Raw genomic sequence first — 25,530 nt, 5'->3', positions numbered from 1 at the left:
GATGAACTAAATACCTCGAATTCGTGCAGACGCCTCACGACTCTCTTTTTATGTCCGTGTTTCGAACACTAATGTTCCAAGCTAAACAAAACAAATTGCGCCCAGTATTTAACGGATATTGTGTAGGACAAAATGTACATTTCTAAGATATTCAGACGTCTCCTCTTTGGATTTCCTACTCTTCTTTAAGACCATAATAATTACGCAAGATTATCTATAGCAGACAAGCTATAGCTTACATAAAGCTGATTATTTACTTTAACATTTACTTTCCTTCATATCCTCTTTCTTTCTTCCTTTCTTTTCACCCTTTCATTCATGTTCCTTTTTTTGTACTTGCATAAAGATAAGTTCATGGGCCTGTCAAGACCAAAAGGAAATACAAACTTTTGCCAACATATCAACGCTACCACTGTCCGTCGCGGTAAATAATTTCTGATCAGTTTCTGATTAAAGTGAATTATGAAATTTATTTACCAGTCCCTATGAGATTTTCCTGCTGCAGTTACACTTTCCGTAGAATCTCTCTGCAAAGTAGCCTGATGAGCAGAATACTCGACAAAAATTTGCTGTATCAACTTTGATTAATGACTAAAGATACAAAAGCAGAAAATGATACAGTAACAACACCATAGCGTAAATGTTAGGATTTCTCTTTCCCGCTTTACTTTCGTTTGGTTTAACAGAAGGTTTTTTAGCCATGCAGTCAATGAGTAACAGCTTCAATTTTTTCCTACTCTTAGTGCTAAAATTTAAAGTGTTTACTGTGTGTTACAAATTTGAAAAAGGTAAGCTTCTCCCACAACAGTCATTACTCTGATACCTTAGTCATCCATTGAGGTCTACCGGTCACTAAAAAGTATTTACGAGATCTTTTATATCCTTTTGCTCAACGGTTGACGGCTAAAGAAAAAATGAGCTACATTAATGACGTACTTCCCTTGGTAAGATCAGAACTATATCCGTCAGTGACTCCGACTGTGATTCCGACGAAAAGGTTTTCCAGATAGTATCTCGGCGGCAAACTATTCGTCATGCTTGCAGCAAAAGCGGCGGCGCTACATGCAGCAGACACAACCCTCCGATGCGACGACCTGGCGCGAACCATTGGTCTCCGGGGCTGCATAAGAAGGCCAGACGTAGGTCTTTTGGAGGTTACCTTGGTTGTGCGTCAAATGCTGTAATTCCCTTCCCAATTATTTCCTATTGGGGCTCCCTATGCCCCACTGCCAGTCAGTCTGAGGTTTTTGCTGAAATGTTCCTGTGTGACCAAATTCTCGCTAGCTTTTCACTGATGATTACGCCTGGACTCGGTCTGTGCATTCGATCGGCACTTTTTTGTGAATTGTTCCTGCGTAATATGTTAATAAATGAGACAAATACTACGTCTACAATTGGGTGCGATATTTTGCAAGTTTCGATTACAATTAGCGAGAAAAAGCATTAAAACATAAGGTCTTTGAGAAGTCAAAGAAAACGAATTTTGTTGACGGATACAGAAGCATTACTTATTCGTGAGGTGATATTGCTACAGGAATCATTTATTTCCAGAAGTAATTTTTTTTAAATAATACAAAGAATCTAGGTCAAGGCAGCTGAACAGGTATTTGATTTTTGTGCCGTTGTAGGTAAGCTCGGGTGAATCGGGACAAAAATCTGAAAATTTATAATACTTGTCTTATTGTTACTAGAAACAGTAAATTTTCTAGTACATTCTTTACCACAACATTTAAGCAACAAGTTATAGGGCACATTGCTTTTATAATCGAATACATACAGAATGTATTAAAGATAACAATTAGATACCACGTCTCCTTATTTACTGTTGCCAGTGAGGATGAGTCGGGACAGTCACTGAGGTGAACCGGGACAGTGTTACAATAACATTTCTTCTTTTTTAATTGTCATATGCTGCACATATATATTAAAGAGGTATACTGAGTGTCTCAGGACGATTCTCCATGGTTTTATCCAATAAAATAAAATATTGCTCAACGACATGCTTATTAAGGCCCTTGCACCGATATGAAAAGAGACCTTCAGCCCACCTGAATGTTATGTCGAGACTGCCATTTGTTATTGTTTCAAAAACTTATGTTCCATTCCATTTTACTCTACGAAGAAGAAAACAGCTTTTCCTAAAACGTCAGAAACCAATCTGAAACCGCAAATCGAGAAACTAAGCATCCATTTTTCTAAATGCTTTTCTTGTCCAACGATAAACATAATTGTCCATTCGTCGTCTTCAGAAGCCAAATAGTTCTGCGGGCATGACGTATGCTCCTCCCTTGGTGGAACACAATAATAACTTTGTCCAAATCATCTTCCGTTCAACCGCGTTTATCATTACACATCTGCGAGAGAACAGTAAAAACTATATTAGTAAAATGTTATGTCGTTATTCAGGCTTAATTTAGTGTCCCTATTCAACCAAAAAGTAGTGTTTCTAATTTACAGATGTCAGTAACACAAACTGTTCTCCATGAACAGAAGAAATACTCTGAACTCCTTCCAGCTCTCCCATTTATTATATACCACAAAAGAATGTATAATCAAAGTAACGATTGACTTATTATACTAAATTTAAAGAAACAAAATATTAGAAATCGCAAGTGTCTGTTCCCCTTACCTTCAATAAGTCTCTAAACTGGAACCCTCTTAGGCGTTTTTTTGATACATCAATTACAGACGATAATCTAGAGATGGCAGCAACTTCTTCTACGCTGTTCGTTTCTTCTGATGAATCAATATTCCAAAGTTGTCCCTATTCAGCGACTGTCCCCATTAACATGAGCTTACCCTATTGGCTGCACAGTGATTCGTCACCTCAACAGATACTTGAGTAAGAAGTAGGTGGTTGCATGACTACAAGATAAGAAACAAAGGTAAATTTTTAATTCTAGGTGCAATCTTATTAATAGGTCACGCGCGTGCACAGCTGGAAAACGTTTCAGCATTTGCCTCCGTTAAGCTAAAAGTCATCTTTATCTTCGATATCCTTATACGAGCTTTAGGCGAACTGTGGCGATGCATGATCATTTCATACAGAGAACTCATTTGCTTAATACTAGACAATATTCGGTTTTCTTGCGGTCTGCAGATTACGTAGATGACTTTCCAGTCTATAATTCTGCTCCCAGTTATTGTTGTTCTTTGCACATACTGTACGTCCAGTAGACGTTGTCCAAGGCACAACTAACGCACTAACGTGCTTCAAAAAGTACTTAAAGACGTACGACAGTATATATATATATATATATATATATATATATATATATATATATATATACTTTTTTTCTGAAGGGAAAGATTTGCGTACTGCTCATGTGGTGGGAGAATGTTCCAGTCACGAGTATGGCAGCAAATTTAAGTATTTCGCAGTTTCCTCAGACCAGCAGATTGGGATGCATCGGCTTCCCCACCAACACGGTGTTACCTGATAGGCTCACCAATCTTTACAGTAATAGAAATTAATTATTTGCAGTGAAAGATGCCAATGTTTTCTGTGTTACCTCTACCACGTACAAGAGGAAAGAAAGGACAGATATACAAGAATACAGTCACCGAGCTGACTTCATATCTGGAATGCTTTTAAGGTTCACTTCATGTTTACATTGTAAGATATACCATCTCATACCGCAGCGCCATGTCTTTTTACCACCGAGCACTCGAAACATATTTTTATTCCTACTGAGCAGCACCAACTGTCTATGTACGCCTTGGCAGGGGCACGTCCACTCCTGTGCGGTTTTTTGATCTCTCGCTTACGCAACGCCTAGCATCATATTCCAACTATTACGAGGCTACTCTTGCACACGCAGGCCGTAACGCGTTGGTTGTAATTAGAGTTAATGCACGCAGCGTTAAGCAACCCAGATGAGGATATGTGTACCGTTCTCCGTGTTACTGCAGGATAACATTTACGTTACACCCCATTAACCACAGCCAATTATGGAGAACTCTATATGGCTTCATCAAAATAGTGTTTAAATACCCTCCTGGGTAGCAGTTACTCCATTAAAGGAAATGTATTACATTTTACGATGGAGCAGAGGAATTGTTTCTTTATTTTAATCCAGACCCTTTTCGCACAACCATCCTCTGTGCTCACATTTACATTAAACATACACTTAGAATATAAGTTTCATTAAAGTACTGAACATCTCGTGTGATGATAATGAGGGATTAAAATCAAATTTTACAGTAGAAAGGGAATAACTGTAGCTAATAAAATACTATCATAAACAATGGAATTAAAAGTAATCCCACTCATTTTTTCCAATAACTGCCATGTAGGCCTTATGGTACTTGCGATGAATATGCACTAAATCTATAGATTATTTTTCTAAAAAAAATTATCTCTAGGTCGCAGTCGGTAATTACTCCTGATCCCAACAGAGTACTGTCGAACGAAGGGAGAGGTACGTTTTCCTTCACTAGTTTCTTAATTACCCCTATTTGTTTAGTAGGACATCTCATGAAGTCCAAGGTGATACCAATCACTTGAAAAATTATTATGGTTTAGGGTGAGTCCTTATTAAACTGGAGATGCTTCTTCAGTTGGTTTTGTGGAACCTAGCTTCCGATGCGACCTTATCTTGAGCTGTTGAGTAGTAATTGCCTCTTTGTTTGTTCCAGTCCTCTTGGCAAAGCAGCATAATGTAGATTACAGTGAATCTATGAAATTCTGACTAGTAAAATTTTACATTTACTTCTGTGTAAGTGCGAGGGTTGTCTGGAAACTAATGCTCGGCATTCTTTTTCTTCAACAAGTCTTTATTGAACACAATGAGAGTTCCACACACGAAAGAATGGTGTTTTATCTACACACCTTATTATTCCACGTTATCTCCACCATGTTCTATGACCTCCTTCCAGCGTTAAACAAGGGCGTTTGTGTTCCGTCGGTACCAATCCATGTCCTGGTGGCGGAGCCAGTGCTTCACTATGTGAATCACCTCGTCATCGTCCTCAAAATGTCTTCCTCGAATGGCATCCTTTAACGCATTGGGGCCGACGGACGTACTGGATAAGTTCACTACGTTTTAACCATAAAATCCGACGGACGTAAGTCATACGTTCTTCCTTCCGACTTATTTATTCATGATTTAAACGCGTGTTTTACGTTTGTAAGTGGTGAGTCTAATTGTTTGGCTTGTCGTAAGAGCATTGTTGATGGCTAGTGCGTGCCAGTCTCTCGTGAATGGTGCCGGTGTTGCGTGAACTGACGCGCGCGCTCGGAATATTTTTGAAGCCTGTTTTTTTTTTTTTTTCCTATATCGGCTGCAGTGTTGTGCTATTGTGTGCATCCTTCCTGTGTGTAAAAACATATAAATAGTGTATATGGCTAACAGACATTGCTTGTCAACTTAGAGATTGAAGAGCTCTTGAACAATGGCTCAGAACGTGACGATCTTTCAGACGACATTGGCGATTTTTCAGAAGACGACGATGTATCAAGTGAGCTGGAGAGCGAAACCTGTGCTGCTGACAGAAACATGGTAGTGAGTATGAAGAAGCTAATGCACAAGTTTCTATTAGTCAGGTTTCTGCCCTTCATAATGAATGGTGTCATTTTGATGCACTCCCCGAATTACCTATGTTTGCAGAAACGAGAGGAATTCAGGTTCCTGTTGATACATTATCAATATAACTAGACAGTTTGTTGCAGTTTCTTTATCACAGCATGTTTCTAAAAGTAAAGTCAGAGGCAAATATAAATGCTAGTGATGCTATTTCTGAACCTCGCCGTCTGAGTAGAATCAAACCAAAATCTTTATGGAACAAATAGATAGCAGTGGGGATACATGAAGTACATCATTTGTTTTCAATCCTTTTGTAGTACAGTAGTAAATGATGACACTGAAATCGAGTGTCACCATTTACTAATATACTTTCAACGTTTTTTAAATAAGTACTATAGTACAGCCAAATTAATCTTTAGAGCTGTCAGCCAACTTTAATGCCATCAGCCAACTTTAAACTGTGTATTCTAATGATGCTCTAGTTCATTTGAAGGGCGAGACCGGTCATAATAAAAAAAACAAAATGCGACTTGCGGTTGTTTACTTAGCTTTAACAGTCGCTTCCCCTGCAGACAATGCCTGTTCTTGGTAAAATTTTGTTTATTGCTATCTCCATATGTACTTCGACGCTTGCAGAATACCGACTCATTGCACATTAAAATTCTAGGTCTCAACTGGTGGTGCATTTTCTATATTCTCTTGCTTTTGGATGCATACAATGTACACAATAGTATTTATTTTGGATTACAATTACGCTGATTTTTATAATTACGTGTTGTTTGCCGTTGACTGTCTTATTTATTACAACTTCCACGACTGCATTTTCGATCTTAAGTCATTATTAGGTGATAGGGTACTGAAAAAGAATAGTTGTCAACATTAATAAAATGAGTAAAACGGATGCAAGCATTCATATTGTCATGAGTCATAGAGGTTCAAACGCCTTGAGAAATTCAGCGACTGTATTGATATTTACAGCAATTCTCATTTATTTGTAGTTACGACTTCCAAGTAAGACATAATAATTGTTTATGTGACAAGTCCATGTTAATCGAGAATGAAATCAGTCAAAGAACTTATATTTTCGATTTTAGTGTAAAAATTTAAAAAATTAGAATTATGGTCGCTACACTGTAACGACTTGCCTTGTGAATATTGCTGCTGTTAACCTCGAAGGTGACGTTTCTAATTCATTGCTATAAGCCGTATCTACCAGCCGTATTGCAAGTCCTCTTCCACTTAAAGCATGTGAAAGTTTGTTATTTTTCTAAATTCATGTTTATAAGTCTCAAGTTGGTAACAGAAAAAAGATATCGGAATGTGTACATATTGGTGCAGAGCAACAGCACTACGTGAGAACTTGGTTTTGAACAGAAATATTTGACGCTCACGCAACACAGTGTTAAATCCAGACTAATTGGTACATCAAACAATTCTTCTGCGATAGAGCAGTCCTTTTTCAACGAGATTTACATACCTCATCTGACTCCACAACAAAATGACTCAGATTAAAATGTTGGCCCTGAATATTGTTGAACTTTACTTTAGTCTTGCAAACAATCACTGTATCAGAGGTGTTATTGTAACTACACAACAAATGAAACGTAAGAATTAACACATCTGAGTTTCTGTTCAAACTGCTTGCAAGTTCACAAAATAGCATTTTACTGAAATCTTCTATTGGTATTAAGTCTCTGAACTGATATTATTTTCACAAATAACTTTAACAATCTGCGCCTTACAGTGGACACGAAGTTTGATGAAAAATTAAATTTACCGTCATACTTGTGCGCACGAAACGCTCGTCTGCTCTGCAACTTGTCACTATTAGTAATACTGATGTCACTATCCAAAACCAAATTTCATTTGGCGTACTTCCGATGGCAATTCAAGACGGTATGTTATCAATTTTCATTACATGCTTCTCAGGACACAGCTCGTGATGTGCAATGCGAGCGTGCATACAGCCATGAAAGTAAATGAAAATGCACAATTCATCTTAACGACTAATAAATGATAACAAAGACTAAGTTTAACCATGCTTTATTAAGTCATGGCAACAATACGCATTTTCGTAACCTTTTCACACGTAGACGAATTAGCAACACATTTCTTAACTCTCTTGTGTACAATTTCCTTCCTTGACACTTGTTTCAACTGCAAGACAGAATCATGTGTTGAATTACAAAATTTTTACGGCAAACTTCAACCATACGCAATGTTCTAACAGTAAGAAACTAGACAGTTACAAATATACAAAAAAAAGTGAATTAACTTAAGTTTTGGGTTTTTGAGATTCTTCCATTAACATAATCTCATTTTCTTTCGTGAAAATAGATTATTACAAAATTCCATTTTAAATAATGCTGCCACCAGTACACAACAGGTCTGCCTCCATCAGTTTTCAAACTAAGTACATTGTCAGACTGTCCAACACATACTACTACTCTCCTCAAAAGAAGTAACCTCTCCGGCTAAAGAATATAATATTACAGTGGTTGAGTACATTTATCAAATTGGCACTTTCATCCACATTTATGACCAAAACTACCTGGAAATCGTCATGGCATATAAGACAGTCCCCCTTTCACATGTTCTTTCCAATATAAACGAATGTCACATGCTTACTGCTTTGTTTTCGTGGATGGGGAAATAATAGCTTCTATATCCAGCGTATAAGTTCTCTAAAGTAATGAGCTGAATATTCCGTTCTGAGGTAGTCTAAATTTAACTTCCCTAATAAAATTTGAGAACGTTCCTTCACTGAAGCCACCATTCTAGTGTCTGCTTTGTCAACTTCCAATTTTTTATCTTTTTTTTCTTTTGAAAGAATACATCACCATTTAACTGTACATTGCTGTGTTCTTCTTCTATACATATTTTTCTTCTCTACACTCTTAGAGTTAGGCTTTTATGCCGTTATCAAGTGCAATGCTCTTAGAGCATTAGTACATCATATCTGGTTGGGTCACCCCAAAGATGATTTCCTGTGCACGATAGTGATACCATTGGACTATAACATCCGACAATTGAAGAATCTTCATAGGTCACGAGTATGGGAATGACAAATTTTGTTTTCCAACGTTTAATCAATATCACCTAGCGCCATAATTAATTATATCTCCGTAGTAAGACGGAACAACTTCTCGCGGCAGATGAGTGCTCGGCTAGTGTAAATTGTCACCATCAGGAAATTTCTAGGAATTCAATTTCATAGCCCTCTACATCTCGTGTTTCCAAACAGAAATTAGTTGCTCTGTTGGTATTGCATATTCTCAAATTAACCTCCAGTAGAAAAATCTGATACTGAGAAAATTATTAGAGTACATTTAGGCTGAAATACAGCCTCAATAAACAAGTAAAACTTTTGCTGCTGGAACGAAAGCCAGAGATTATAAACGAACATCATTGCCAAGAACATTACACATCATTTGACAAAATAATGACTTATCTGAGCTCAAATAAGTTATCAGGACAACTAAAATCTGTGACAAGTGTAATTATAGGAGCTTTTGTGATCTTGGGTTAATAAGTTGTGACAGCTAGAAATGAGTACCATATTTCTAGGAAAATCTGCGCGCTACCAAAGAAGGAGCGAGAGATTGAATGTTTGAATGTGAGAATCACAACATGATCAATGTATCTCAAGAGTGGAAATCTGGTGTAACATTATACGGAAAAATAGGGGGGAAATGTAGTCAAATTAGTTTGTTGGAAGTAAGCATAGTTACCAGAGAAACAATTCTGTGATTTCATTTCGTATTGGAAGGAAGACTAAAAAACATCCAACACAGATCGGCAGTATTCATGAGTCTGGAGAACGGTTTTGACTACACAAGTGAAATTTAAATCCTTCGAAGAAGACACACACGAGTCATTTACAATACTCATGAAAACCAATCGAGGGCAAAGAGCGACGCATTCATGTTTGCCTTCATACATGCTTCAAGTTTTTGTAACCTTCTCTGTAGCTTAAGTTGTGATCCATAGAAGAAATGAAGAGTGTGAGAGAAAAAACTGTGAGAGAAAAAACAATAACACTCAAGTTGCTTACTTATATAGTTTATTCGTCCATAGATAAACTACACTGTCGTATTTGACAATTCATTGTAATGCAAAGAGATGAAAAAGCTAAAGAAGTATTTCGTTCATAAATACAGTTTTTTTTATAAGATATAGGTTTATATGGCAAAGGATTTGTGAGTGTGTACAATGTTTTTTGTGTAGATATATAATTAGACCTGTTGAGTGGAATGGTAAGAATAATGAATATGAAATGTGGGATAACTCTGGACCAATCTTAAAACAAAAGGAAGGAGATGCAGTAGCTGTTTGGGACGCAATATTATACAAGACTGCGCAAGAAAGACGTTAGTAATAAACCGAGAAGAAAAGAAGAACAAAACTGATATTTAGGCGTCAAATAGCGACATTAATGTCAGGAAGATATCGCTTTACACACCTAGGCCCCAATATTCAGTGGAAATGATGCGTGAAACGTGGCAAATTTGGAAGCAAAGACAGAAAGATAAGAATATTAAAGAAAGTGACTGCATGAAGTATAAAATGAAGACGTAGTGGGAAGAATTGTTAATGAAGGAGATCCTTGGAAAACCATTACTAGATAAAGGGCAGGCTCGTAGATTATGTGCTCTATAGGAATACTTTACCTCGCACTGAAAGGAACTGTTGCGGAAACGGATGTAGGCGTAGAAAAAGATTCAATTGGGTAAAAAAGTTGAGGGAGATTACAAAATTAGCACAAAGCAGAGAAAGATTGAGCTCAGCAACAATTTAGTTCAGAGATAAATACTGTTTTTCTTAATTTTTTGTGAATGTTCGAATTAGAGTACTGAAGGTCGTCAACTGTTCCTTGTGAACGTGCTTAGTGTGCGGTAATAATTGAGGGTTCATAGCCACCCAATGTTCGTAGAATTGCAAAGCACGGACAGAGAGGGAAAATTCGTGGTTTTATTCCGATGCCCAGTTTCTATAAAATTCCTCGAAGTCCTTTTTTCTCCTGGCATGACTTGAGCACTTGCACAGACAGAGACACTTGCACAGACAGAGAGATTCTTTCGTGTTGTAGCGACAAGTGCAATTTGCCAAGCACACAATTTGTGAAGGAGTTTCTGCTTTCCTAAGAGATTAAATAACGGATTCCAGGTAAGACATTTTGTCCCACTTTCTAGTCTACTGTTTTATAGGTACTGTACTCTTTCTAACTCACAGGATTTGAAAATATTCTGGAAGTAAATCACTCCCTATGTCAATTGGCCATTGGTCTGTTTAAAACTCAATTCTGAAAAATTCTCTTATTCTGTTGGACTGTATAATTACATCGTAGAAAAAAGAGATCTCAATTATCTGTAAACAGCAGTGTTGATTTGCATACTCTTTTAAATTTTTTCCCCAAAATTTAGGTTCAGAATCGCTTGGTCATTTATCAGTTAGTTGTGGCCAAAGCGGTTGGTTTATGCTGTTAATTTAATCTTGTCTGAAACAATAATTTTACACGTTGCTTCACATGCCCCACACAGCTGGGTGTAGAGCTTTTCGTTTTGCTCTGCTTCGTATTGTCTCTTCAGAGTTCCGCACAAACTTTTATAGCGGACAGACGTGCTCAGTTTTTTCGAGTAGTTTATAGATTTGCTCTTAGCGATGCTATACGTGTACTTCACAAACAATCGTCTAGATGGTCTACGAGGATGGCCAGAACTCAAGACGTTACAAATAAAACTTCTAACCCAGCAGCACGAAATTAAGCTCAGTAGTAAATGATCGCAATATTGACTAACAATTTCGAATTAAAAATAAATATATAAAAGACTCTATCTCAATAAGAGCCAGATTACAGTTGCAACATAGCGATCTTTACGTCCTGTAGTGTGAAATGACGATACACAAAATTTTTGTACGACATTTTACTTACTCTTTTTGCGAAAACCAAGGTTACGAGTATCACCACCTCTTTCTTCTCATGACAATCTTACACAGTATATAAATGTTTCACGTTCCGGTATCATGTGCTGGTGGTGAGAATCGTCACAGTTTACTTCTCATGTGACTGTGGTATTGTTCACATCGTTTTTTCTCTTTTATTATCATGAAGAGTATTATATCTTCATCAGATGCGGCTTTTTTAATGTACGTTTCCATCTATTTTTATGGGCCTGTACAAAATTTATGGTCGGTAAGTTGAGGTTACATTATTTTTATGTTGATTTTGGTCTCTATTGAGGCTGATTCATGATGAAAATAAGGCTTAATACTTTTTACTTCACTGGCCACCACTATAAATGGTTTCTATTTTAATGACAATAATATGATACTCTCATATAACTCGACAACTAAATGGTTACTACGCTATAAAAATATAAAATATCCTGGCAGGTTCGAACATGTAAATGTTTCCTGCTTCTATCCCCTCTAGAATTTTCACTACAGTGGCGACATGAAACGCTTTTTCCTTGCACCCTCGCAAAAAAAATCGTTACTTTAATATACTTTCTTTCGTCAATATGTTATTTAATTTAAGGCCCACATACCTGCAGCTAATAATGTCACCCTATAAAAATGCAGCGAGTAACTTTATTTCATTTAAATTAATCAACAAAGTGTCAAAGCATCATAACTAACTTTACTCATGAGAAATGTATATTATTTTGTATATGCATTTAGGATTCTTAGGAGATTATCAAACATTAGCTCTTGAATTTCTTTTAAACATTCCTTAGGAATGATTTATTTATAATCATTTTCGACTTGATTCAAATACACACAAAGAAACTACATTTATCAGCATAATGCACAGGCTTCGTCCCCCCTTTACATAAAATTAAATTTGCCAACATATCTGTCCGCCCTCTTATCTGAGTGGATTTTCTCCTTTCTTAGTTTAGGTAGAACTGTTGGGATAAGCTAGGTTAAGGGCCTTCGCCTGAAGTGGCGCAGAATTATTTTTTTTAGGGTTGAAATGGCGGTGGCAAATAGTCCCTTTTGTTTAGGTTCCTTTGTAATCATGAAACGAAAGCGGTCAGCGCCTCAGACTGCCATGCTGCGGGCCCAGGTTCGATTCCTGGACCGGTCGGAGTTTTTCTCCTCTCGGGGAATAGGTGTTGTATTGTCCTCATCATCAATTCATCATCATCGACACGTAGTTCGCCCAGTGTGGCTTCAACTGAAAAGTCTTGCAGTTCGGCGGTTGAACTTCTCCAGGTGGGGACACCTCGTCATCAATGCCATACGACCATTTCATCAATGTATCTATACTGAATAGTGATAGTAGACAGGTGGGTATGTTCACACAAAAAACACATTGTTTAGGATGGTAATCTCGTAATCACAAGGTTGTTTATTCATCGAAGAAACAGAGATGAAGAAATTCATTACTGATAACCACTGCACAGTCCACAGCATACCCGACAGGTAGTCTTAGCTCAAAGCACTGAATGTGCCGAACTGGAAAGACTCTATTAAACTGCAAAACTCCAAAATGAAGAAAATTAATTCATCTCTATAGGTATCAAGTCTGCTCCACGATTTCAGCTCCATCCCACGAAAAACCCTGTTTCCTTTCTTAGAAAAATCAAATTTGGAAATCTATACAAATATTGCATAAGCACTGAAGGAGAAACCATTTACCGAGAAGTAATGGAAGAAGACAGCTGATTTCCATCAAGGTCAGCTGGACAAAGCCACAAAATTTCAAACCCATGAAATGAAATAACAATACAAAATTCAGTTCCACATTTCACACAGTTGTGCTCTGCAAATTTATTTTATACATTTTACTTTTATAAGTTTACTTCATACATTTTACTAACTGTATTGGAGAATAAATTCTCTTTATACTGAACACCATATGGTAACCCAAAATTTCTAATAATGAAAATTCTCAAATAAATATTACTGAACATAAATTTCATACACTAAGTAAATTCAAATACGTCCATCCGCAGAATATCCGAAACCACGTCCGTTCATATCCAGTCTCAGCAGCAATGTGTGCTTTTACCGGATGAGCTGTGACCATCCCTCGGTTTTCAGCGAAGAGGATGTACGCAAAGATGATGATCCCTGTATCAATTTAAATGTATTTACCTGGTCAAACTAAACCTCTCTACCTTTCTAAAACTGCATTAGCATGCAAACATAAGGCCATCCTCATAAAACTCAAATTTGCTCATCTCAGTTGCGCGTACTGGATTAAATAACAGGAAAGGTATACAAGAACAAAAAAATATCAACAATCGATGTAACTACGGAGGATAAACTGACTGATTCCTTCTGAGAGGCATGCTTCCCTCACAAATTAATGACGAGTGATAACGCAAAATAGGACTAACCTGCAATAGCTGTAATATATTTGATGGATCCGACTCAACTCTATCTAGAATGAGCCTTTGCATTTGCCTTCACAGATTTCCTAGTTTCCCTACCACATTCAAATTTCTGGAATTCGACGCCCGGCTTGTAGTATGTTATTCTTTCGTTGGTTATTCAACGCTTTTCTAGTGGTTACCCCTCCCTCGGAATCCCCCCCCCCCCCCCCAGAGAGACCCAAACTTGAGACTAATCTGAGAATGTTTTGGAAGCGGAGAGATTCATGACACGTTTTTCAATTACAGGCCACATGACCTAATGAGATATCTTCTGTGACTAACTCACTGCCTTCTACATCCTCATGCAGTTCATTACGGCTGAGTCTTCCACCTTTAGTGGCTCATTCCCACTCCAAGGACAAGAGGTTGTCTGAAACTCTGTCCGCTCTTCCACCGTCTTTGACAAAGCCGTTGGAAGAACGATGGAAACTCCCTTCACAACAAGTCTTCAGCGGTCATTGCTGATGATTTTTATTCAGAATTTATATGGGAAAATCTTCGAACCCCAGGACCCTGCAAGTCCTTCATCGCTGCCCCTGAACCACGGGTCCGTATACAATTTGTTAAACCCCTCGCGACTCGTCGCAAAACACTATGCGCCTACTGTCGGCCATCGCTCAGTTGCTGCGTTGTTGGGACCATTGAAACGGAGGTTTTAAGCGCCGCTGCGAGTAGTGACCTTTTGCGAAGTACCAGAACCTAAACGTCCGTTTTGAGAAGGTTCCTTCGCAATGTTCGCTCGGAAATCGGTTGCATTCACTCACACCAGCAATTCCTGTCGAATTTGAAACTGATTACCGTTGACAAAATATGGCTCTCTTGTACCGTTCCTGTAGTTCACATTCTTTTCACACTGACTCTGTTTTTCAGGTATTTGTCAAATTTGAACCACGAACCACAAAAATGGACATACGTTATAACTCACATCGTCTTCATCATGAAATGTTAAATCATTTTTACGAAAATGCTAGCATTTTATAAAGGGTGACTTACGCCATCTGCGCGGAATATTTTGCGGTTGATTGCAGGTATCCAAAGTGGTTAAATCTAATTCTAATCTATAAAGATCGTCATCCTCATTTGAAGTTCCAAAATATTTCACTGGTGATATTTACCGTGGCTCTGCCCTTTTAGGGATAACATTTTCGTCTATCGATGAGGAAGAACAGAGAAACAGCTTTGAGTTCTCATGAGCGCATAGCTCATTTCAGCTCTGTAATTATGTTTTCATGTGATTTTCCTGCAGCGAATGCTGTATTGAAAAACAATATTCCAGTAATTGCTTCGCGCTTTGTTTCGTTTATTGCCTGTCAGCGACCTCTATTTCAGTACTCATGTTAATAAAATCTGGAGCAATATATTCATTACTAAACAAATACGTCAGGCAGAAAATGTTTCGAAACCCTCACTGCATCTGCCGCAGCACGTCTGGTAGTTGCGAGTCGCAAATTTCTCGCCATAATAGCAGCCGAAAAATATGACGCAGGATCGACTTTCGGAAGGACTGTGGTTCAGGTCCTCGTCCGCGTCTCCCCAAATTTCTTTATCTACTTCATACCCTGTAAGCTACCTAATAGTATGTGGCGTAGGGTACTTCTGGTACCACTCACTGATCCACTCTACACTGTGTCACTCTAGCATGCACGTGGGAACAATAACCGTCGGGAAGCTCTATGGGCTCTAATGTCTTGAATTTTCTCGTTGTGGTCATTATACATGCGGGAGGAGGTCATACGTTGTCCGCCTCTAACCGGAAAGCGCTCCCTCGAAATTTCAACAGTAAACCTCTCTGTGAAGCATAACGCCTCTTTTGTAACGTCTGCCAGTGCAGTTTGTTCGGCATCTCGGTAACGATCTCGTGCCGACCAAACGATCCATGGAAGAAGCACACTGCTTGTTGTTGGATCTTCTCTGTCTCTTCGATTAGCCCTACATGATAAGGTAGGACTAATAGAAGATCGATAAACAGTACTCAAGAATCGAACAACTGCCTTGTAAGCCACTTCTTTCGTGGATTTACATTTTCTTACGATTCTTCCTACGAATCTCAGTCTGGTATCTGCTTTTCCTACTATTTGTTTTATGTGGTCATTCCAGTTAAGGTCACTCTGGATAGTTACTCCTACATATTTTACGGTAGATTCTGATTTCAGGAGTTTCTCATCAATAGTGTAGTTGTAACTTCAGGCTTTCCCGGCGAGATCTTGACATGTGGAATAAACGGATCTACTGCCGGATGTTTGTGTCGCTCTGGCACAATATTTCGGCCACGTAACTCGTTGCCTTCTTCAGGTGCTACCTGAGACTGCCGTATTGAAGGATCTTGTCCAGGCAGCACCTGAAGAAAACAACGAGTTACGTGGCCGAAATATTGTGCCAGAGTGACACAAACATCCACATGACAAAATAGTGCAGTTGTTCGTAGTGGTTTTCTTTTCCTATCTATTGGCGATATGTTACATTTATTTACATTCAGGGTCAACTGCCAGAGACTGCATCATTCCATCCTCTGCAGGTCATTCTGCAAATCGATACTGCCATATGCCGTTGCTGCTTTGTTATCTGTAATCACATCGTCTACGAACAGTGTTAAAGAGCACGCTTTCTACTACATCAATCCCTTACGTTGTAATTAACGCCCCAGTCACACTTCCTTGATGTGCTCTTGAAATTATCTTGACATCTGTCGATTTTATTCCATTAAGAGCAACGTGATGAGTTCTTTCTGCAAGGAAGTCTTGAATCCAGTCACAAATCTGGTCTGATGCTCATAAGCTCGTAAGTTTTTCGCTAAACGGTGGTGCAGGACAGTGTTAAATGCTTCCTGAAGTCAAGAAAAACAGCATCAACCTGAGCACCGTTGTCGACAGCGTTATGGATCTCATGGAGGATCAGAGAGAGCCGAGTTCCACAAGATCTCTGTTTGCGGAATCCGTGTTGATTTTTATTGAGCACCGTCATAATTCTTGAACATAAAACATGTACCTTAATTCTAAAACCGATTGACGCTAACGATATAGGTCTACAAGTGTGTCCATCTGTCCTACTGCCCTTTTCAAAAACGAATGACCTGCGCTTTTTTTCAGTCGCTAGGTACCCTTCGTTGCTCAAGCGATCTACATTAAAATGCTGCTAGAAGGGTAGCAAGTTCTTTCGCTGAGTCTTTTTAGAATCGTATAGGTAGCTCATCGTGTCCTGATGCCTTTCCACTTCAAAGTGATTTCAGGTGCTTTTCTGTTCCGCGACCAGTTATCTCAGTATGTGTCATTTCGACGTTCGCACAATGATTGAAAGGAGGGATTGTGCTACGACCTTTCGCGGTTATACACTTTCGGAAGAGCGAATGCAGTATTTCGGAATTTTCTTTGTTCTCTTCTGTTTCGGTGTCAGTATGGTCTCTGAGTAAATGAATAGATGATTTCGACCCGCTTACTGATTTTACGTAAGGCCAAAGCCTCTTAGGGTTTTTTCTCGGATTCTTTGACAAAATCTTACTTTCATAGTCCTTTAACGCTTGTCTCATTGTTCTCTGTACACTCGTTTTCGCTTCGTTCAGATTCTGTTTGTCAGGTAGGTTTTGCATTCTCTTGAGTCTGAGATGAATCTGCCTTTATTTACGGAGCAGTTTTCTAAGAGGCTTATGATCTCTGACACGTTTGGCAAGGCAAAAACTGTGACTGATTACTAATTAAACTAGATCACGCCTGGTTCATACTATCATCCCTTCTCCATTGACTAGCACTCCGTTTCCCTAGCCTTTATTTTCACCATAAAAGAACGCTAACTGAAACGTTCTGCGCAAATGTTGGGACTTTCGTAAGAAGATATAAGTATATAATATCTGTAACAGCTTTAGGGAAAAATTATTACATCTGGCTCGCGATTCATTTATGTATTTACAAAGTCTTTGATGCGATTTATAAAAATACTACAAACTTCGAACGGCGAGTAGTCAAGGCGGAGCCATACGACTAGCTACCACATCCTTAAAAAAAAAAAGAAGTCACAATGTCAATGGTTCTAAAAAATATCTGACAGCCGTCATTTATATCTGTGTTGAAAATTCCCGGTAATTTAAATTGTCTACTATATCACTGGAAAAATATATTTTGGGGCGGCTCCACCATGGAGCTCTTAACTAAGAACGACCTTGATTCCAGCTGTATACTAACTACCGATGTGATCCGTCATGTTGATGTGATACAAGTCACGAAACTGTGCGATCTCATTGTCAAGTGGTAATATATCATTACAAATGGCATGAATTCGTTCCAAAGTGAACTTAAAGCATTATTGTTTGAAACTGAATGGGTATCAGAACTGGCCGACATAGATTTCTTTTTATTTTCCATACATCACGTCGAATATCTCTGTCATCGTCTGTCAGACACATAGGGGAATTACAATTACAGTTACAGTAATTGGACAAGTTGCTTTGGTGTCATCTACTTCCGAGAGTAGTTAACATGGGAGTGCTGGGGTTATACTTGGCCGATTCATGCCTTTGAGCTTCATGGTGAGTACATTTGCAAGCATGTGAAACGTGTATTGCGAAATAAAACATTAACTTATCGTTAAGCGCCAGCGAAACATTGACTATCAAGGAGAGTTCTTCAAAAATTTGGCTGCAAACTGACTGCACCAGACAATATACAAAAGGTGTAATAGTGCACATCCATTTTAAAAAGTAGCTCACAACATCAAGTATGGCAATTCCATCACTCGACCTAGCCCTTGACAAGCACACAGAACAAAAAAGTTAGTCATGAGCACTCAAGGAGACATTGCGGTAATACCATGGAGCATGACCACAAGCTTGATAATGAGCTAATTTCGGAGAGGAAGAGTGTGCACAGTTTTCTTGAGGTATTTCCGTACCCATCTATTAACGGTAAGTGATGATTTGGTTGTGAAGAACTATGAAAATGGGGATATGTTGGTTGTTATGTTTCACCCACTGTTACAAATAATCTGACGTTTTCTGTGGGATTAAGATCATGATTTAGCACATTTCGATATGTGTCACACTGCCTGGTGGTTCTTCAAATCAGAAACGTGTATTGGATGTCAGAAACGGGACAAGTGCCAGTCTAAAGTTGAGGTATGCATACATCAGATATCAAGGCATCACTGTTAGCCAAGTACTATACTCACTGTAGCTCTGTGGGTATGAACAGTGAGAGAACGGTGGCAATGTAGTCCTTCCTGCTCTTCTATTTGCTCTCTCTTACTGAAGAGTACTGGACTGAGTGTAGCCATGAATTAGTACGGATATCGAGTGAACTATCATGCAGTAGCACTGACCGTGTGAAATGACCAATCTTCAGGATCAACGGCTTCTAGCAAAACTGTTTTTTGTGAGAATGTGGAGGGTGAAGGACGAAAATTAAGTGACGCAGGGTCCACAATTACAAACATTCCCCGTTAGAGTGCTAGTAATCCCTGGAAAAAAGTTATATTCTAAGGCCCACACTTCGACTGAAAACCTACAGAGTTCGTCCAATGCATACAAAATACTTGTATACTTGGTATGAAAAACACATGCCCGCCGTCAAACGAAAAATTGAGCATATACAGAGTGTTCAAGAAACGTAGCGACTGATTCCGAGGGGCTGCAGAGGGTGTCCTGAGGAACAAATCGAGCGACCACATCGGCAACGAAACGGAAGATAACAGAGAGAAGGGAGAAATACTGAATTCGGTCTTCCGAAGTTGTTTCACAACGGAAGATCGTAACACTGTCCTTCCTTTCAATCGTCGTACGAACATCGAAATGGCAGATATTGAAATAACCGTTCGGGTTGTAACGCAGCTACAATCGCTTAGTAGTGGAAAGGCTTCCGGACCAGATGATGGAAAGGCTTCCGGACCAGATGAGGTACCTATAAGATTCTATAAAGATTATGCGAAAGAACTTGCTCCCCTTCTAGCAGTAATTTATCGCAGATCGCTTGAGCAACGAAAGGTACCTAACGACTGGAAAAAAACGCAGGTCATTCCCGTTTTTAAGAAAGGCCGTAAGACAGATCTACACAATTATGGATCCATATCGTTGACGTCAATCTGTTGCATAATTATGGAATATGTCTTATGCTCAAGAATTATCACGTTTTTGGAAAATGAATATCTCCTCTATAAAAATCAACATGGATTCCTCAAACAAAGATCCTGCGAAACTCAGATCGCTCTGTTCCTCCATGAGATCTACAGCGCACTGGACAACGACGCCCAGCTTTATGCCGTGTTCCTTGTTTTCAGTAAGGCATTCGACACCGTCCCTCTTTGCTGTTTAATGAAAACAATAAGAGCTTACGGAGTATCGGAACAGACCTGTGTTTGGACTCAAGACTTTCTTGCAGATAGGAACTCAACACGTCGCTGTTACAGGAATTAAATCGACAAATGGTATTATCTGGAGTACCACAGGGAAGTGTGATAGGACCGTTGATGTTTACAGTATATATAAATGAGCTAGTAGAAGCGTCAGATGCTCTTTAGGGCTATTCGCAGATGTTGCAGTTGTCTATACCAAAGTAGCAACGCCAGAAGATAGTAAGAATTTGCAGAACGACCTACAGAGAATTAATGAATGGTGCAGACTCTGGCAGTTCACCCTGAAATGTACCATATTGCGCACTACTGTACAGAAATCCACTACTGTACAGCTGCACTATTGATGAAAAACAGCTGGAGATAGCTTATGCCGTAAAATATCTAGGCGTAACTATCCAGACCCCCCCCCCCCCCCCCCCATGAACCATGGACCTTGCCGTTGGTGGGGAGGCTTGCGTGCCTCAGCGATACAGATAGCCGCACCGTAGGTACAACCACAACGGAGGGGTATCTGTTGAGAGGCCAGACAAACGTGTGGTTCCTGAAGAGGGGCAGCAGCCTTTTCAGTAGTTGCAAGGGCAACAGTCTGGATGATTGACTGATCTGGCCTTGTAACAATAACCAAAACGGCTTTGCTGTGCTGGTACTGCGAACGGCTGAAAGCAAGGGGAAACTACGGCCGTAATTTTTCCCGAGGGCATGCAGCTTTACTGTATGATTAAATGATGATGGCGTCCTCTTGGGTAAAATATTCCGGAGGTAAAATAGTCCCCCATTCGGATCTCCGGGCGGGGACTACTCAAGAGGATGTCGTTATCAGGAGAAAGAAAACTGTCGTTCTACGGATCGGAGCGTGGAATGTCAGATCCCTTAATCGGGCAGGTAGGTTAGAAAATTTAAAAAGGGAAATGGATAGGTTGAAGTTAGATATAGTGGGAATTAGTGAAGTTCGGTAGCAGGAGGAACAAGACTTCTGGTCAGGTGACTACAGGGTTACAAACACAAAGTCCAATAGGGGTAATGCAGGAGTAGGTTTAATAATGAATAGGAAAATAGGAATGCAGGTAAGCTACTACAAACAGCATAGTGAACGCATTATTGTGGCCAAGATAGATACGAAGCCCACACCTACTACAGTAGTACAAGTTTATATGCCAACTAGCTCTGCAGATGACGAAGAAATTGAAGAAATGTATGATGAAATAAAAGAAATTATTCAGATAGTGAAGGGAGACGAAAATTTAATAGTCATGGGTGACTGGAATTCGAGTGTAGGAAAAAGGAGAGAAGGAAACGTAGTAGGTGAATATGGATTGGGTCTAAGAAATGAAAGAGGAAGCCGCCTGATAGAATTTTGCACAGAGCACAACTTAATCATAGCTAACACTTGGTTTAAGAATCATGATAGAAGGTTGTATACATGGAAGAACCCTGGATATACTAAAAGGTATCAGATAGATTATATAATGGTAAGACAGAGATTTAGGAACCAGGTTTTAAATTGTAAGACGTTTCCAGGGGCAGATGTGGACTCTGACCACAATCTATTGGTTATGACCTGTAGATTAAAATTGAAGAAACTGCAAAAAGGTGGGAATTTAAGGAGATGGGACCTGGATAAACTGAAAGAACCAGAGGTTGTACAGAGTTTCAGGGAGAGCATAAGGGAACAATTGATAGGAATGGGGGAAAGAAATACAGTAGAAGAAGAATGGGTAGCTCTGAGGGATGAAGTAGTGAAGGCAGCAGACGATCAAGTAGGTAAAAAGATGAGGGTTAGTAGAAATCCTTGGGTAACAGAAGAAATATTGAATTTAAGTGATGAAAGGAGAAAATATAAAAATGCAGTAAATGAAGCAGGCAAAAAGGAATACAAACGTCTCAAAAATGAGATCGACAGAAAGTGCAAAATGGCTAAGCAGGGATGGCTAGAGGACAAATGTAAGGATGTAGAGGTTTACCTCACTAGGGGTAAGATAGATACTGCCTACAGGAAAATAAAAGAGACCTTTGGAGATAAGAGAACCACATGTATGAACATCAAGAGCTCAGATGGAAACCCAGTTCTAAGCAAACAAGGGAAAGCAGAAAGGTGGAAGGAGTATATAGAGGGTCTATACAAGGGCGATGCACTTGAGGACAATATTATGGAAATGGAAGAGGATGTAGATGAAGATGAAATGGGAGATTCGATACTGCGTGAAGAGTTTGACAGAGCACTGAAAGACCTGAGTCGAAACAAGGCCCCCGGAGTAGACAACATTCCATTGGAACTACTGACGGCCTTGGGAGAGCCAGTCCTGACAAAACTCTACCATCTGGTGAGCAAGATGTATGAAACAGGCGAAATACCCTCAGACTTCAAGAAGAATATAATAATTCCAATCCCAAAGAAAGCAGGTGTTGACAGATGTGAAAATTACCGAACAATCAGTTTAATAAGCCACAGCTGCAAAGTACTAACACGAATTCTTTACAGACGAATGAAAAAACTAGTAGAAGCCGACCTCGGGGAAGATCAGTTTGGATTCCGTAGAAATACTGGAACACGTGAGGCAATATTGACCTTACGACTTATCTTAGAAGAAAGATTAAGGAAAGGCAAACCTACATTTCTAGCATTTGTAGACTTAGAGAAAGCTTTTGACAATGTTGACTGGAATACTCTCTTTCAAATTCTAAAGGTGGCAGGGGTAAAATACAGGGAGCGAAAGGCTATTTACAACTTGTACAGAAACCAGATGGCAGTTATAAGAGTTGAGGGACATGAAAGGGAAGCAGTGGTTGGGAAGGGAGTGAGACAGGGTTGTAGCCTCTCCCCGATGTTATTCAATCTCTATATTGAGCGAGCAGTAAAGGAAACAAAAGAAAAATTTGGAGTAGGTATTAAAATCCATGGAGAAGAAATGAAAACTTTGAGGTTCGCCGATGACATTGTAATTCTGGCAGAGACAGCAAAGGACTTGGAAGAACGGAATGGATGGTGTCTTGAAGGGAGGATATAAGATGACCATCAACAAAAGCAAAACGAGGATAATGGAATGTAGTCGAGTTAAGTCGGGTGATGCTGAGGGTATTAGATTAGGAAATGAGACACTTAAAGTAGTAAAGGAGTTTTGTTATTTGGGGAGCAAAATAACTGATGATGGACGAAGTAGAGAGGATATAAAATGTAGACTGGCAATGGCATGGAAAGCGTTTCTGAAGAAGAGAAATTTGTTAACATCGAGTATAGATTTAAGTGTCAGGAAGTTATTTCTGAAAGTATTTGTATGGAGTGTAGCCATGTATGGAAGTGAAACATGGACGGTAAGTACACTCCTGGAAATGGAAAAAAGAACATATTGACACCGGTGTGTCAGACCCACCATACTTGCTCCGGACACTGCGAGAGGGCTGTACAAGCAATGATCACACGCACGGCACAGCGGACACATCAGGAACCGCGGTGTTGGCCGTCGAATGGCGCTAGCTGCGCAGCATTTGTGCACCGCCGCCGTCAGTGTCAGCCAGTTTGCCGTGGCATACGGAGCTCCATCGCAGTCTTTAACACTGGTAGCATGCCGCGACAGCGTGGACGTGAACCGTATGTGCAGTTGACGGACTTTGAGCGAGGGCGTATAGTGGGCATGCGGGAGGCCGGGTGGACGTACCGCCGAATTGCTCAACACGTGGGGCGTGAGGTCTCCACAGTACATCGATGTTGTCGCCAGTGGTCGGCGGAAGGTGCACGTGCCCGTCGACCTGGGACCGGACCGCAGCGACGCACGGATGCACGCCAAGACCGTAGGATCCTACGCAGTGCCGTACGGGACCGCACCGCCACTTCCCAGCAAATTAGGGACACTGTTGCTCCTGGGGTATCGGCGAGGGCCATTCGCAACCGTCTTCATGAAACTGCGCTACGGTCCCGCACACCGTTAGGCCGTCTTCCGCTCACGCCCCAACATCGTGCAGCCCGCCTCCAGTGGTGTCGCGACAGGCGTGAATGGAGGGACGAATGGAGACGTGTCGTCTTCAGCGATGAGAGTCGCTTCTGCCTTGGTGCCAATGATGGTCGTATGCGTGTTTGGCGCCGTGCAGGTGAGCGCCACAATCAGGACTGCATACGACCGAGGCACACAGGGCCAACACCCGGCATCATGGTGTGGGGAGCGATCTCCTACACTGGCCGTACACCACTGGTGATCGTCGAGGGGACACTGAATAGTGCACGGTACATCCAAACCGTCATCGAACCCATCGTTCTACCATTCCTAGACCGGCAAGGGACCTTGCTGTTCCAACAGGACAATGCACGTCCGCATGTATCCCGTGCCACCCAACGTGCTCTAGAAGGTGTAAGTCAACTACCCTGGCCAGCAAGATCTCCGGATCTGTCCCCCATTGAGCATGTTTGGGACTGGATGAAGCGTCGTCTCACGCGGTCTGCACGTCCAGCACGAACGCTGGTCCAACTGAGGCGCCAGGTGGAAATGGCATGGCAAGCCGTTCCACAGGACTACATCCAGCATCTGTACGATCGTCTCCATGGGAGAATAGCAGCCTGCATTGCTGCGAAAGGTGGATATACACTGTACTAATGCCGACATTGTGCATGCTCTGTTGCCTGCGTCTATGTGCCTGTGGTTCTGTCAGTGTGATCATGTGATGTATCTGACCCCAGGAATGTGTCAATAAAGTTTCCCCTTCCTGGGACGATGAATTCACGGTGTTCTTATTTCAATTTCCAGGAGTGTAGTTTGGACAAGAAGAGAATAGAAGCTTTTGAAATGTGGTGCTACAGAAGAATGCTGAAGATTAGATGGGTAGATCACATAACTAATGAGGAAGTATTGAATAGGATTGGGGAGAAGTTTGTGGCACAACTTGACCAGAAGAAGGGATCGGTTGGTAGGACATGTTCTGAGGCATCAAGGGATCACCAATTTAGTATTGGAGGGCAGCGTGGAGGGTAAAAATCATAGGGGGAGGCCAAGAGATGAATACACTAAGCAGATTCAGAAGGATGTAGGTTGCAGTAGGTACTGGGAGATGAAGAAGCTTGCACAGGATAGAGTAGCATGGAGAGCTGCACCAAACCAGTCTCAGGACTGAAGACCACAACAACAACTATCCAGAGCGACTTTAAGTGGAATGACCATAAAAACAGATAGTTGAAAAGCAGACACCAGACTCAGATTTGACGGATGAATCTTAAGGAAATGTAACTCATCCACGAAAGAAGTTGCTTATAAGGCCCTTGTTCGCCAGATTCTTGAGTATTGTTCATCTATCTGGGATCCCTG

The 25,530-nt window shown here is 40.2% G+C and overlaps 1 protein-coding gene across 1 annotated transcript in view; it reads left to right on the top strand.

The window, feature by feature from the left end:
- Positions 1–1,034: 1,034 nt before the first annotated feature.
- Positions 1,035–25,530, top strand: part of LOC124798995 — a 146,076-nt gene continuing 121,580 nt past the window's right edge. The window contains exon 1 of the mRNA XM_047262531.1: positions 1,035–1,139. Coding sequence (XP_047118487.1) covers positions 1,035–1,139 — 105 coding nt within the window. The remainder of the gene's footprint in view (positions 1,140–25,530) is intronic.

This window comes from Schistocerca piceifrons, chromosome 5, assembly GCF_021461385.2.
Source record: "Schistocerca piceifrons isolate TAMUIC-IGC-003096 chromosome 5, iqSchPice1.1, whole genome shotgun sequence".
Classification (NCBI taxonomy): Eukaryota; Metazoa; Arthropoda; class Insecta; order Orthoptera; family Acrididae; genus Schistocerca; species Schistocerca piceifrons.
Note: the sequence above shows the minus strand (reverse complement) of the source record. Positions and strands in the feature narration are given on the sequence as shown.